Source organism: Stenella coeruleoalba, assembly GCF_951394435.1.
Source record: "Stenella coeruleoalba genome assembly, chromosome: 4".
Lineage (NCBI taxonomy): Eukaryota > Metazoa > Chordata > Mammalia > Artiodactyla > Delphinidae > Stenella > Stenella coeruleoalba.
In genome coordinates this window covers 7,042,133-7,058,496 of record NC_137149.1, presented here as the reverse complement: position 1 = coordinate 7,058,496, position 16,364 = coordinate 7,042,133, and the positions used below count along the sequence as shown (strand labels likewise).

The window sequence follows — 16,364 nt, the reverse complement described above, 5'->3', positions numbered from 1 at the left end:
AGGCATGTGATGACCATGGCACAAAAGCATATCTAGATGAAGATACACTGGAGGAATATTGCCCAGTGCTGGTAGGGGCAGAGATGACAACGCTAGTCTCCAGTGTCCAACGTTAGTGGCACTTCCCTTGTTCAGCCACTTCCTGTGGCAGGAGTCTGGCTGTGACACTTGCTTCTGAGTCTCCTTCGGTGCGTGCCTATTTTCTGAGCCTGACTATCACACCCATCAGTTTTATGAGCCAGTCAACATTCTTTCAATAAATGCATTTTTCTTTTAAATGATTGGGAATTCATTTTTGTTACTTATAAGAAAGGGTTCTGAATAACAGACTTTGCTGAGAAGTAATTTCACGAAATTTAAGATAGCAATGAATTTAACTTTATAGTGGTAGTTAATATTCTTTAAAAATGATTAAAGCAGACAATTTAGGTGACACAAACTTTACTTACCACTTCATAAAGTGGACAGCCTCCTTTTGGGGAACTGCAAAATGGGGCAGAAGGCCAGAAGCTTTTACAGGGTTAAAAAAATAAGAACAAGGAAGAGAAAGATAGAAAAGATCTGATTGGTGGGGACCACATAGTCAACTTGGGGGTGAAAAGGCCTATAACTGGCTTGGGATCTGGGGCTTGTTTCATTGGATATGCTGAATTTCCTGGCAAGTGGAACATTTACAGAAACACAGAAGTTATCTAAATTTTGGTTTCCTGAAGTGGCACCCCCAGCAGGGGCAGCTCCATCCTGGACCTAGAAATTTATTTCATCAGTCTCCCTCTTTTGACCATCCTCTTGACCATTCAAGCGCTTTGATAAAAAAATATCATTCTTAGTGTGACTCTCAGTCTTGTGAATACTATGCTGAGTAGTATTCACAAGAGGTGATTTCAGGCTGTTCTTAGAGCTGATTAGTCTTCTGTTCTCTTTTGTCATTCCAGTCAGAAAAGAGATCATCTGTCAGCTGGTTGATGGCTGCCTATATGCATTTAAAACTTTTGTAAGAATATAGTATATTGGAGAGACAACAAAACAAGGCCCATGGTTTATAGAGCACTCCTGAGCCAGGGTACCCATGACCCAAACCAGCTAGAATCAGATAAGTCAAGAAATGATCCCAAAGAGGGGGACACTTCTGTAAGCCAGTGGCCTATTTATGTATTTCATGTAACTGTGTCTCTATTTTCCCAGAAGTGTTTATCCAGCAAGCTTGTTCCAGAGAAACTGAGGCACTGGAAATCAGGGAGAAGTTTGTGAAGAACACGAAGAGCTACAGGATCACCAGCATCACAGTAAATCCGACAGCTGGTTGGAGGTTGGATTACCCAATGACCGAAGATATGTGAACAATGGCATTATCTTTTCTGGCCAGGACAAGGAAGAAGGTGAACAGAAGAATCACAACAACCTTCCTGGTCTAAGAATTAGGAATAGAATGATCAGAGAGGGCAAAATGAATGGAAAGAAATGCTCTTGATCTGACATCCTGGGTTGAAGCAGTCTACCCCAATGTCAGCTACTTCTCTTCTTAGTGAATTTGATTTTAGGTCTCTGGCATTTACACAGAAGCAGATGTCAGGCAGAACCTTCTTCAGTTGTGAAATATGCACTCAAGGCTTGACACCTTGTAATTTGGCAGCAGTGTCAAGAGTACTTGTTAGGGTCCTTTCCATGACCCTTACTTTTGCAAAAAGCATCAGAATGAAACAATAACTGTCTGTAAATGACAAAAGACTTAAAGCCCGTGGTTAAAGATCTGATGAGAGTTCATTATACTGGAATTGACAAGGAATGTTGGTTATTTTTGTGACACACACCACTTTAAGGTGATAACTGGAATTATGACTAATAGAATTATACCAGGACATATTGGATTTTTAGAAATGTTATACAATTTCTAGAACACTGATATTAATAACTTACAAATATAATCTAAAAAAGGTTAAACATCACTTCTTATTTGAAAATGTTTACTACGTGACTTAACATATGAAATAAGCCTAATTAGTTTAACATTTCTCTTTTTATAAAAAGAGAGAACAAATCACTGTAGACATTCCAGGAGCCCTTTGAAAAATCCCAAAGTTAGTTCAAGGTCAAAAAGACTTTACTTAGAATTTGATTTGGAGGGAGTTTCTCAAAAAAAAAAAAAAAATCCATTTAATCAAAGTAAGATTTAAAGACTTTGAAAACAAATATAGAATGTTACATAATTGTAAAAAAACCTCAGCTCTGTTAATATTGAGAAGACTGGGATTTCTCATGTAATCAAAATCCTGATAGAGAAACATGAAGTACAGTAAATTATTTTGGTAAGACACACAAAAATCTCTGCTTTCCAGGCAGATTACTTAAAAGGTTTATAATTTATTATTAAGGGCAGACCAACAAACTAATAAAACTTTGTCCTTTTAACGGAGAGAAAATCAAATACTAATTTTGTACCAGTGTGCTTTTGATAGTAAAACCCATTAAAAATAAAACAAAACTTAAATATATCCATTCTAACCTTAGCCAGCTTGACCACACATAAAATTCCTCCCATGATGCCTTTTCCTCCACGATGCCCACAAACCTCTACAACTGTTTATATTCATTCAGATTTTGTCCTACTTTTTTCTATCTTTCTCTTTCTGGAACAATCGGTTGTTTTACTTCAGAAAAAAATTACTCTTTTTCCCTTAACAAAAACACATCTCCATACCTCATACCTTTTCTTACCAAAAACATAACCTAATTCCCTTGCACAGACATGTTTCCCTTATTATTTCTAGTAGTTTTATTTATATATCTTAATTAGAATCCATAACCCTTAGAATCCTTAATTCCTAGTGAAAACTTAAAAGAAAGCAATTTGTGAACTATTATACTACCATTCTGTGGATTGGAAGATTTATAAATACATTTCAGAATTTCTAGAAGTATAGTCTTACTTGTAAATTTTTCAATGTGGTACAAAACGTGTTTACTAATATATACCCAAATATTTTTAGTTATTCTGTAAAAGGAAGCCAAAAGTGGATAAATCTTTGTTCAGTAATTAATGTTTCAGTATCTTATTTGGAAATGATGTAGATAGTCAATGAATATCCATCATTTAATTTAACTCAGTATAACTTTAAGGATGGAAGGTGCCAAAAAGATCTTGAAAACTATTTTTAAGTATACATACCATAGAGCATAATTATTGCTGAAAAATCCATTTATAAAATTTTATCTTACTTACATCTACTCAATTTACTTGTTCTTAACAATTATGTTTAGATTATTCATGGAATTTTCATGAGACATTAAACAGCTAACCATTACCTAAGTCATCTATCCTGCTGACAAATTCTGTAAGAGATAACATAAGCTTATTGGACTTTTGGTTAACCTAAGTAGAATAAAAGTATTATATTCAATGCTGATAACTCTAAAAACATGCCTATTTTAATTAAACCAACAAACTTAAACTAGCTTTTGTTTACTGAAGATTATCCTGGGAACTTGAATAGAGCTCTTTACATATAATACCATCCAAAGGTAGAAAAAAATCATACATTTATAACACGCATACAAAGACATACATAAATACACAGACAGACTTTCATAGCTTTTGTTTTAAATTTTTAGCCATGAGTTGGGTATGATAATGAAAAACTCACTAGTTTGAAAAAGAACAGTTGAATCCAAACTGTGTTGCTGGCAGATGGAATAAGTTAAGGTTACCTGCTCGGATGGCTTAAACTTTTTCATAATATTTGTGGAGAAGACTTAAGATTCTTCATTCACCTCCTTTTCAAATATCCTTTCCCTTTCTCTTTCTTCTGATAAATTACATCCCTCGAGTTTACATTTCAAAGAGATTCAGGTCTTAGAGAAGACCAAGTAGAACATTTACATTGCAAAGGCACAGACAAAGAGTGTGAGTTCCTGCAAGAAGGATTTTTGTTTCCTAAATGCAGAATTTTTACGATATCTACGAGTATTTTGAGATGAATAGGGGAGCTTTTGGGATTGGTCAAAAGGATATGTGGACTTTTTCTGTTCTTGTAAAGACTCAATTTGTAAGTAAGTTGTACAAGTTTGTCCTCAATTTGTAAAACAGTTGTTCTTAATTTCTCAAAGAATTGGGGTACAACGGGAATGATATGATATTCCCGTTGTACCCCACTGATATTCAGGGACTGATCCACCCACTGAAGTACAATATTATCAGTTTGCTTCTTTATATCAGGGAGAAGATCTTCAACTAAGACAGAAATCAAAAGGTTCCCATATTCTAGATTTAGAGCTGTTTATCTTTTAAATGTTTTTCTTTCCCTCTGGGTACATAGTTTCATTTAGCTTAGAAGAGAAGGCCTTTAAAAAATGTTCCTGTCAGGCTCTGAATGTCAGTTTTCAATTTTGCCAACTTCTGACTCCCAGGGTTGTAGAGCTACTTAAAAAAATATATCCTTTCATATATCTTGTCAGGTTTCAGCTGAGACAAACAATAAATATTCTTGGCAGTATTAAACAACCTCATGGACCTAAGAGGCATCCCCAAAGAGGGTACAAAAGATACTACCTTCCCAAGCTTCAGAGCCACTCTCAAATACAGCTCAACGAAAGAAAGACAATTCCCTGAGAGCTGGCAATAGTCAGTAGGACCCCAGCTATGAATGTAGTGCACCCAATTTTGTCTGGCAATATGTAGCCCCAAATGGTGTGCAACCCACATTTCTGTCTGGACATATTTTGGGACCCCCAACCTGATAGTTGAGCTGCCTGCATATGAAAGAACCAACAACCTGCAGGTCCCAGGCAGGCAAAAAGCCAAGCCAAGTTCTCAGGACAGAAAATGAGACAAGCAAGAAGGCAACAGCTGTCCCTAGGAGATAAAAGGATTGATAACCAATAAGGGGCAACATAAAATTTTACCTTCCTCTATCAACTAGACGCTACAGAGATCCAGGAGAGCTGACTCTAGTAAGAATTCTCATCCTTCGCTGGCTTCTGCCAATTTTCCCTGGATCCCATCTGCAGGCTCCAGAGTGAGTAAGTTTCAAGTAGAGAGTGTAACCCCAGTATCTACTAGAATATGGCAAGGTTTCCTTTCATTTTAATTTTAGTTTCTCCTTGACTACTAGAGGGAATGACTGGTAGCATTTTGCCAGAGAATCCCTCAACATCCCATCAACCCTGGGAGGGCCCGCCTTCAAGGGTAGATATGGGGGTGTTGGAGTTGGTGTGGAAAGCTTTGACTTTTGTTTAGAGTGTTACAGTCTTTTCAGAGAGGAAAGGAAATTCAGATAGAGAATTATTAGACTAAATATTCAGGTAAATAAAGATAGAGGGCAGTAGCAGAAGTCACATCAGTCTTACAGTCTTTTGTTTTAGGTACTTCCTGTGTCTTTAATTTTTCTTTAGCCTTTTGCAATGAACCTTTCAATGAAGCTAGAAATTTTCAAGTCTTTTGGAGGCTTCTGCATGCCAATTAAAATAGGTAACCCATTCTGTTGGATTTGGAAATCCTTGCTTTCAGGTGCACTTCTTAAATGAATGATCTTGTCTAGTTGGACTGTTCCCCATAATGTCCATTGTAACTCTAGGTTGTTTTAGTAAGATTTTGCCATTTTTGTAGATATCTAGATTTTCCAAGACCACAGTTCTTAGACATAAAATAAGCAGATGTGCCAGAAAGTGATACTCTCAACTTTTTGAAACTTGAGGATTCCATTCCTTTAGGTAATCCTTGGTTCTCTCAGAGCCAAATTAATACCCAAGAGGGATGTGTCACTGGGTTGGGGATTATGGGGTGTTTTACAGTGTACCTCATTGTACAGAACCTTCTGGAGGATAGTATGTGATGTAGTGTCAACCTAACCCATTCTGTGACCAAATTATCCTAGCATGGGCGTCTTAAAATTAAGTGGCAAGTGCTCTAACAGCTTTTAAGTACTTGATCTCTGCCCACCTATTTTGAGACTTTGGCTTCAAAGTACCTATTACCAATAGGTCTATTATTCCTTTTAGGAGGTGAGTTCTCTATAGAACCCTAGGTAGACACCTTAATGGCTTTTGATAGTCTGACTTACGCCGATTTAGATTTTGATTTTGATAGTCAAAACAGTCTGAATTTCTTTTCTTAATCTATTTCCCCAAGTCCTCTAGTGGTTTATGCTGTGGGCTTACCTTAAGGCTTTGTGAGTCCCATAATGTATGCCACCTGATGTGGACTTCCAGTGTAATTATCCTGGAACCCTTCTGGGATCCCAGAACATTTCTGGGAACTTTAATAAACCCTGGACCCTCTCTGATATATATTAACCACCAACCTCAAGAAAATTTCTGTGCAAAGAGGTACACTGTAAAATATCACAAAATCCTCAACCCAAAAGCACATTCCTCTTAGGTATTAATATGGCTCTGAGAAACCCAAGGGTTAACTAAAGAATATACATGTATGTATATATGTGTGTGTGTATGTGTGTGTGTGTGTGTGTGTGTGTGTCTATAAATATAATTTTTAAAAAAATACAGTTTGTTTGGATTGGAGAGCTGCACGCAAGGGAGCAGAGCTCAAATCTTAGAGTGACTTACCCATGGCCCTCAGAAATGACGAGAAGAACAGTGAACTCAAAGGGATCACCCCGCCTCTCCTGTGTGTCTCCTCGTTCAGGAGGCCATTAGCAGTCAGCTTAGGATACCATTCCTCTTTGCCAAAAACTGTAAAAAAAAATAATTAAAGAAGACAATTTAGGTGATACAAAAAAGCTTTCTTGGGGGAGACGTTCAAGATGGTGGAGGAGTAAGAAGCGGAGATCACATTCCTCCCCACAGATAAAACAGAAATATATCTACACGTGGAACAACTCCTACAGAACACCTACTGAACGCTGGCAGAAGACCTCAGACCTCCTGAAAGGCAAGAAACTCCCCACGTACCTGGGTAGGGCAAAAGAAAAAAGAATAAACAGAGACAAAGAATAGGGATGGAACCTGCACAAGTGGGAGGGAGCCGTGAAGGAGGAAAGGTTTCCACACACTAGAAGCCCCTTCGCGAGTGGAGACTGCGGGTGGTGGATGGGGAAGCTTAGGCGCCCCGGAGGAGAGCGCAGCCACAGGGGTGTGGAGGGCAAAGCAGAGAGATTCCCGCACAAAGGATCAGTGCCGACCGGCACTCACCAGCCCGAGATGCTTGTCTGCTCACCGGCGGGGGCAGGTGGGGCTGGGAGCTGAGGCTCGGGCTTTGGTCAGAGCGCCAGGAGAGGACTGGGGTTGGCGGTGTGAACACAGCCTGAAGGGGCTAGTGCACCACGGCTAGCCGGGAGGAAGGCCGGTGAAAGGTCTGGAGCTGCCGAAGAGGCAAGAGACCATTGTTTCAGGGTGCACGAGGAGAGGGGATCCAGAGCACCGCATAAATGAGCTCCAGAGATGGGCGTGAGCCGCGGCTATCAGCGCAGACCCCAGAGACGGGCATGAGATGCTAAGGCTGCTGCTGCCGCCACCAGGAAGCCTGTGTGCGAGCACTGGTCACTATCCACACCTCCCTTCCCGGGGGCCTGTGCAGCCCGCCACTGCCAGGGTCCTGTGATCCAGGGACAACTTCCACGGGAGAACACACAGCGCGCCTCAGGCTGGTGCAACATCACGCTGGCCTCTGCAGCTGCAGGTTTGCCTCGCATCCGTAACCCTCTCTCCCCGGGGCCTGAGTGAGCCAGAGCCCCCTAATCAGCTGTGCCTTTAACCCTGTCCTGTCTGAGCAAAGAACAGACACCCTCAGGCAACCTACAGGCAGAGGCGGGGCCAAATTCAAAGCTGAACCCCGGGAGCTGTGCGAACAAAGAAGAGAAAGGGAAATCTCTCCCAGCAGCCTCAGGAGCAGCGTATTAAATCTCCACAGTCCCTTTCTTTTTCTCTTCTTCTTCTGGGACCCCTGTAATTTGAAATTAAGGAAACACTCCCATTTACCATTGCAACAAAGAGAATAAAATATCTAGGAATAAACCTACCTAAGGAGACAAAAGACCTGTATGCAGAAAATTATAAGACACTAATGAAAGAAATTAAAGATGATACAAATAGATGGAGAGATATACCATGTTCCTGGATTGGAAGAATCAACATTGTGAAAATGACTCTACTACCCAAAGCAATCTACAGATTCAACGCAATCCCTGTCGAACTACCACTGGCATTTTTCACAGAACTAGAACAAAAAATTTCACAATTTGTATGGAAACACAAAATACCCTGAGTAGCCAAAGCAATCTTGAGAACGAAAAACAGAGCTGGAGGAATCAGGCTCCCAGACGTCAGACTATACTACAAAGCTACAGTAATCAAGACAGTATGGTACTGGCCCCAAAACAGAAATATAGATCAATGGAACAGGATAGAAAGCCCAGAGATAAACTCATGCACATATGGTCACCTTATCTTTGATAAAGGAGGCAAGAATATACAGTGGAGAAAAGACAGCCTCTTCAATAAGTGGTGCTGGGAAAACTGGACAGGTACATGTAAAAGTATGAGATTAGAACACTCCCTAACACCATACACAAAAATAAGCTCAAAATGGATTAAAGACCTAGATGTAAGGCCAGACACTATCAAACTCTTAGAGGAAAACATAGGCAGAACACTCTATGACATAAATCACAGCAAGATCCTTTTTGACCCAGCTCCTAGAGAAATGGAAATAAAAACAAAAATAAACAAATGGGACCTAATGAAAATTAAAAGCTTTTGCACAGCAAAGGATACCATAGAAAAGACCAAAAGACAACACTCAGGATGGGAGAAAATATTTGCAAATGAAGGAACTGACAAAGGATTAATCTCCAAAATTTACAAGCAGCTCATGCAGCTCAATAAAAAAAAAAACAAAAAAAAAACCCCATCCAAAAATGGGCAGAAGACCTAAATAGACACATCTCCAAAGAAGATATACAGATTGGCAACAAACACATGAAAGAATGCTCAACATCACTAATCATTAGAGAAATGCAAATCAAAACTACAATGAGATATCATCTCACACCGGTCTGAATGGCCATCATCAAAAAATCTAGAAACAATAAATGCTGGAGAGGGTGTGGAGAAAAGGGAACCCTCTTGCACTGTTGGTGGGAATGTAAATTGATACAGCCACTCTGGAGAACAGTATGCAGGTTCCTTAAAAAACTACAAATAGAACTACCATATGACCCAGCAATCTCACTACTGGGCATATACACTGAGAAAACCATAATTCAAAAAGAGTCATGTATCAATATGTTCATTGCAGCTCTATTTACAATAGCCAGGACATGGAAACAACCTCAGTGTCCATCAACAGGTGAATGGATAAAGCAGATGTGGCACATATATATAATGGAATATTACTCAGCCATAAAAAGAAATGAAATTGAGTTATTTGTAGTGAGGTGGATGGACCTAGAGTCTGTCATACAGAGTGAAGTAAGTCAGAAAGAGAAAAATAAATACCGTATGCTAACACATATATATGGAATCTAAGAAAAAAAAAAAGGTCATGAAGAACCTAGGGGTAAGACAGGAATAAAGACACAGACCTACTAGAGAATGGACTTGAGGATATGGGGAGGGGGAAGGGCCAGCTGTGAGGAAGTGAGAGAGTGGCATGGACATATATACACTACCAAATGTAAAATAGATAGCTAGTGGGAAGCAGCCGCATAGCACAGGGAGATCAGCTTGGTGGTTTATGACCACCTGGAGGGGTGGGATAGGGAGGGAGTGAGGGTGGGAGACGCAAGAGGGAAGAGATATGGGAACATATGTATATGTATAACTGATTCATTTTGTTATAAAGCAGAAACTAACACACCATTGTAAAGCAAATATACTCCAATAAAGATGTTAAAAAAAAAAAAAATCTCCACAATCAACGTGATGTACCCTGCATCTGTGGAATACCTGACTAGACAACGAATCATCCCAAAATTGAGGCGGTGGACTTTGGGAGTAAGTGTAGACTTGGGGTTTGCTGTATGTGAATGACTGGTTTCTGGTTTTATGTTTATCTGAGTTTAATATTTAGAGTTTATTATCATTGATAGATTTGTTTATTGATTTGGTTGCTCTCTTCCTTTTTTTATATATATAATGTATATATATTTTTCCTTTTTCTCTTTTTATGAGTGTATATGTGTATGCTTCAGTGTCTGGTTTTGTCTGTATAGCTTTGCTTTTACCAATTGTCCTAGGGTTCTGTCTGCCTGCTTTTCTTTTTTTTATTATTAGTATAATTTTTAGTGCTTGTTGCAGCTGTTATCATTGGTGGATATGTTTTTTGGTTTGGTTGCTCTCTCTCTTTCTTCTTTTTTTATTACATTTTAATTTTTTTTACTTTTAACATTTTTTTAATTTTAATGAATTGATTTCTTTTTATTTATTTATTTACTTTCTTTCTTTCTATTCTTTCACCCTTTTCTTCTGAGTCATTTGGCTGACAGGGTCTTGGTGCTCTGGCCGGGTGTCAGGCCTGTGCCTCTGAAGTGGGATGGCCAAGTTCAGAACATTGGTCCACACAAGACCGCCCAGCTCCATGTAATATCAAATGGCGAACACTGTCCCAGAGATCTCCATCTCAACGCTAAGACCCAGATCCACCCAACAACCAGCGAGCTATAGTGCTGGACACCCTAAGCCAAACAACTAGAAAGACAGGAACACAACCCCACCTATTAGCAGAGAGGCTGCCTAAAATCATAATAAGGTCACAGACACTGCAAAACACAGCACTGGATGTGGTCCTGCCCACCAGAAAGACAAGATCCAGCCTAAACCACCAGAACACAGGCACCCGTCCCCTCCACCAGGAAGCCTACACAACCCACTGAACCAACCTTACCCACTGGAGGTAGACACCAAAAACAATGGGAACTACAAACCTGCAGCCTGTGAAAAGGAGACCCCAAATGCAGAAAGTTAAGCAAAATGAGAAGACAGAAACACACAGCAGATGAAGAAGCAAGGTAAAAACCCACCAGACCAAAGAAATGAAGAGGAAATAGGCAGTCTACCTGAAAAAGAATTCAGACTAATGATGGTAAAGATGATCCAAAATCTTAATAGAATGGAGAAAATATAAGAAACGTTTAACAAGGACCTAGAAGAACTAAAGAGCAAACAAACCATCATGAACAACACAATAAATGATATTAAAAACTCTCTAGAAGGAATCAACAGCAGAATAACTGAGGCAGAGGAATGGATAAGTGACCTGGAAGATAAAATAGTAGAAATAACTACCACAGAGCAGAATAAAGAAAAAAGAATGAAAAGAATTGAGGCCAGTCTCAGACCTATGGGACAACATTAAACAACATTTAAATTATAGGGGTCCCAGAAGAAGAAGAGAAAAAGAAAGGGACTGAGAAAATATTTCAAGAGATTATAGTTGAAAACTTCCCTCATATGGGAAAGGAAATAGTCAAGCAAGTGCAGGAAGTGCAGAGAGTCCTATACAGAATAAATCCAAGGAGAAACACACCAAGATACATAAGCAAATGATAAAAAATTAAATACAAAGAAAAAGTATTATAAGTAGCAAGGGAAAAACAATAAATAACACACAAGGTAATCCACATAAGATTAACAGCTGATCTTTCAGCAGAAACTCTGAAAGCCAGAGGAAGTGGCAAGACATATTTAAAGTGATGAAAGTGAAAAACCTACAACCAAGATTACTCTACCCAGAAAGGATCTCATTCAGATTCGACGGAGAAATTAAAACCTTTACAGACAACCGAAAGCTAAGAGAATTCAGCACCACCAAAGCAGCTATACAACAAATGCTAAAGAAACTTCTCCAGGAAGGAAACACAAGAGAAGGAAAAGACTTAAAATAACAAACCCAAAACAATTAAGAAAACGGTAATAGGAATATACATATTGGTAAATACTTTAAATGTAAATGGATTAAATGCTCCCACCAAAAGACATAGATTGGATGAATGGATACAACAACAAGACCCATATATATGCTGTCTACAAGAGACCCACTTCAGACCTTGGGACAAATACAGAAAGTGAGGGGATGGAAAAAGATGTTCCATGCAAATGGAAATCAAAAGAAAGCTGGAGGAGCTATTCTCAAATCAGACAAAATAGACTTTAAAATAAAGACTATTACAAGAGACGAAGAAGAACACTACATAATAAGCAAAGGATCAATCCAAGAAGAAAATATAACAATTGTAAATATTTATGCACCCAACATAGGAGCACCTCAATACATAAGACAAATGCTAACAGCCATAAACGGGAAAAACTGACAGTAACACAATCATATTAGGGGACTTTAACACCCCACTTTCACCAATGGGCATCATCCAAAATGAAAATAAATAAGGAAACATAAGCTTTCAATGATAAATTTAAAATGATGGGCTTAATTGATATTTATAGGATATTCCATCCAAAAACAACAGAATACACTTTCTTCTCAAGAGTTCATGGAACACTCTCCAAGATAGATCATACCTTGGGTCACAAAGCAAGCCTTGGTAAATTTAAGAAAATTAAAATCCTATCAAGTATCTTTTCTGATCACAATGCTATGAGACTAGATATCAATTACAGGAAAAAAAATCTGTAAGAAATACAAACACATGGAAGCCAAATAATGCATTACTTAATAACCAAGAGATCACTGAAGAAATCAAAGAATACCTAGAAAAAAATTACAATGAAAACATGACGACCCAAAACCTATGGGATGCAGCAAAAGCAGTTCTAAGAGGGAAATATCTAGCAATACAATCCTACCTCAAGAAACAAGAAAAAATCTCAAATAAACAACCTAACCTTACACCTAAAGCAATTAGAGAAAGAAGAAGAAGAAAACCCCCAATGTTAGCAGAAGGAAAGAAATCATAAAGATAAGATCAGAAATAAATGAAAAAGTATGAAGGAAACAATAACAAAGATCAATAAAACTAAAAGCTGGTTCTTTGAGAAGATAAACAAAATTGATAAACCATTAGCCAGACTCATCAAGAAAAAAAGGGAGAAGACTCAAATCAATAGAATTAGAAATGAAAAAGAAGTAACAACTGACACTGCAGAAATACAATGGATCATGAGAGATCACTACAAGCAACTATATGCCAATAAAATGGACAACCTGGAAGAAATGGACAAATTCTTAGAAAACACGACTTTCCAAGACTGAACCAGGAAGAAATAGAAAATATAAGCAGACCAATCACAAGCACTGATTTTGAGACTGTGATTAAGAATCTTCCAACAAACAAAAGCTCAGGACAAGATGGCTTCACAGACGAATTCTATCAAACATTTAGAGAAGAGCTAATGCGTACCCTTCTCAAACTCTTCCAAAATAGAGCAGAGGGAGGAACACTCCCAAACTCATTCTGCAAGGCCACCATCACCCTGATACCAAAACCAGACAAAGATACCACAAGGAAAGAAAACTACAGGTCAACATCACTGATGAACATAGATGCAAAAATCCTCAACAACGTACTAGCAAACCGAATCCAACAGCACATTAAAAGGATCACACACCATGATCAAGTGGGGTTAATCCCAGGAATGCAAGGATTCTTCAATATACACAAATCAATCAACGTGATAAGCCATATTACCAAACTGAAGGAAAAAACCCATATGATTATCTCAGTAGATGCAGAAAAAGCTTTCAACAAAATTCAACATCCATTTATGATAAAAACCCTCCAGAACGTAGCCATAGAGGGAACTTACCTTAATGTAATAACGGCCATATATGACAAAGCGACAGCCAACATCATTCTCAATGGTGAAAAACTGAAACCATTTCCTCTAAGATCAGGAACAAGACAAGGTTGTCCACTCTCACCACTATTATTCAACATTGTTTTGGAAGTTTTAGCCACAGCAGTCAGAGAAGAAAAAGAAATAAAAGAAATCCAAATCAGAAAAGAAGAAGCAAGCTGTCACTGTTTGCAGATGACGTGATATTATACACAGAGAATCCTAAAGATGCTACCAGAAAACTGCTAGAGCTAATCAATGAATTTGGTAAACTAGCAGGATACCAAATTAATGCACAGTAATCTCTTGCATTCCTATACACTAGCAATGAAATATCAGGAAGAGAAATTAAGGAAACAATCATATTTACCATTGCAACAACAAAAAAAATAAAATACCTCGGAATAAACCTACTTAAGGAGGTAAAAGACATGTACTCAGAAATCTATAAGACACTGATGAAAGAAATCAAAGATGACACAAACAGATGGAGAGATATACCATGTTCTTAAATTGGAAGAATCCACATTGTGAAAAAGACTATACTACCCAAAGCAACCTACAGATTCAGTGCAATTTGTATCAAATTACCAATAGCATTTTTCACTGAATTAGCACAAAAAATTTTACAATTTGTATGGAAACACAAAAGATCTCGAACAGCCAAGCAATCTTGAGAAAGAAAAACGGAGCTGGAGGAATCAGGCTCCCTGACTTCAGGCTATACTAAAAACTACAGTAATGAAAACAGTATGATAATGGCACAAAAACAGAAATATAGATCAATGGAACAGAATAGAAAGCCCAGAGATAAACCCACACATATATAGTCAATTTATTTTTGATAAAGGAGGCAAGAATATACAGTGGTGAAAGGACAGCCTCTTCAATAAGTGGTGCTGGGTAAAACTGGACAGGTACATGTAAAAGAATGAAATTAGAACACTCCCTAACACCATACACAAAAATAAACTCAAAATGGATTAAAGACCTAAATGTAAGGCCAGACACTATGAAACTCTTAGAGGAAAACATAGGCAGAACACTATGACATAAATCCCAGCAAGATTCTTTTGACCCAACTCCTAGAGAAATGGAACTAAAAACAAAAATAAGCAAATGGGACCTAATGAAACTTAAAAGCTTTTGCACAGCAAAGGAAAGCATAAACAAGATGAAAAGACAACCCTCAGGATGGGAGAAAATATTTGCAAATGACGCAACTGACAAAGGATTAATCTCCAAAACTTACAAGCAACTCATGCATCTCAATATGAAAAAAACAAACAACCCAAACCAAAAATGGGCAGAAGACCTAAACTGACATTTCTCCAAAGAAGATTTACAGATTGCCAACAAACACATGAAAAGATGCTCAACATCACTAATCATTAGAGAAATGCGAATCAAAACTACAATGAGGTTTCACCTCACCAGTCAGAATGGCCATCATCAAAAAATCTACAAACAACAAATGCTGGAGAGGGTGCGGAGAAAAGGGAACCCTCTTGAAATGTTGGTGGGAATGTAAACTGATACAGCCACTATGGAGAACAGTATGGAGTTTCCTTAAAAAACTAAAAATAGAACTACCATATGGCCCAGTAATCCCACTACTGGGCATATACCCTGAGAAAACCATCATTCAAAAAGAGTCATGTACCACAGTGTTCATTGCAGCTCTATTTACAATAGCCAGGACATGGAAGCAACTTAAGTGTCCATCCAAAGAAAAATGGATAAAGATGTGGCACATATATACAATGGAATATTACTTAGCCATAAAAAGGAATGAAATTGAGTTATTTGTAGTGAGGTGGGTGGACCTAGAAACCGTCATACAGAGTGAAGTAAGTCAGAAAGAGAAAAACAAATACCGTATGCTAATACATATATATGGAATCTAAAAAAAAAATAAAATGGCTCTGAAGAACCTAGCGGCAGGACAGGAATAAAGACACAGATGTAGAGAATGGACTTGAGGGCATGGGGAGGGGGAACGGTAAGCTGTGAGGAAGTGAGAGAGTGGCATGGACATATATACACTACCAAATGTAAAACAGATAGCTAGTGGGAAGCAGCTGCATAGCACAGGGAGATCAGCTCAGTGCTCTGTGACCACATAGAGATGTGGGATAGGGAGGGTGGGAGCGAGACACAAGAGGGAGGGGATATGGGGATATGTGTATATGTATGGCTGATTCACTTTGTTATATAGGAGAAGCTAATGCACCATTGTAGAGCAATTATACTCCAATAAAGATGTTGGAAAAAAAAAAAAAAAGACAGTGGGTTTGAGTCCCCTCCTAATCAGGGATCATGGGTTTAAGTCCCAATCTGAGGTGTGAGTGGGTTCAAGTCCCACCCAAGAAGGAGAGTGCAGCTTCAATGAGATATAGAAATAACATGTCACAGAATTCAACATCCATTCATAAGAACTGTCATACAACTAGGACTAAAAGGGAATATTTCCATTCTGATAATGGGCATCTTTGAAAAACCTACTTCTAACTTTATACTTAGTGGTGAATGACTGACTGTGTTCCCTCTAAGTTGAAGAAGTCAAGGATGTCCATTCTTACCACTTCTGTGTAACATTTCTCTGGAGGTTCTATCTA

The 16,364-nt window shown here is 38.4% G+C and overlaps 1 protein-coding gene across 8 annotated transcripts in view; it reads right to left on the bottom strand.

The window, feature by feature from the left end:
* LOC307185936 (uncharacterized protein) overlaps positions 1 to 16,364 on the bottom strand; it is a 693,527-nt gene that overhangs the window by 249,854 nt on the left and 427,309 nt on the right. For all 8 annotated transcript variants that reach the window (XR_013828209.1, XR_013828210.1, XR_013828211.1 and 5 more), the window contains one exon: positions 6,562 to 6,687. Coding sequence is in view for 4 of the 8 variants with exons in the window: in XM_079920517.1 (XP_079776643.1) it covers positions 6,562 to 6,687 (126 nt within the window). In the remaining 4 variants the exon portion in view is untranslated. The remainder of the gene's footprint in view (positions 1 to 6,561; positions 6,688 to 16,364) is intronic.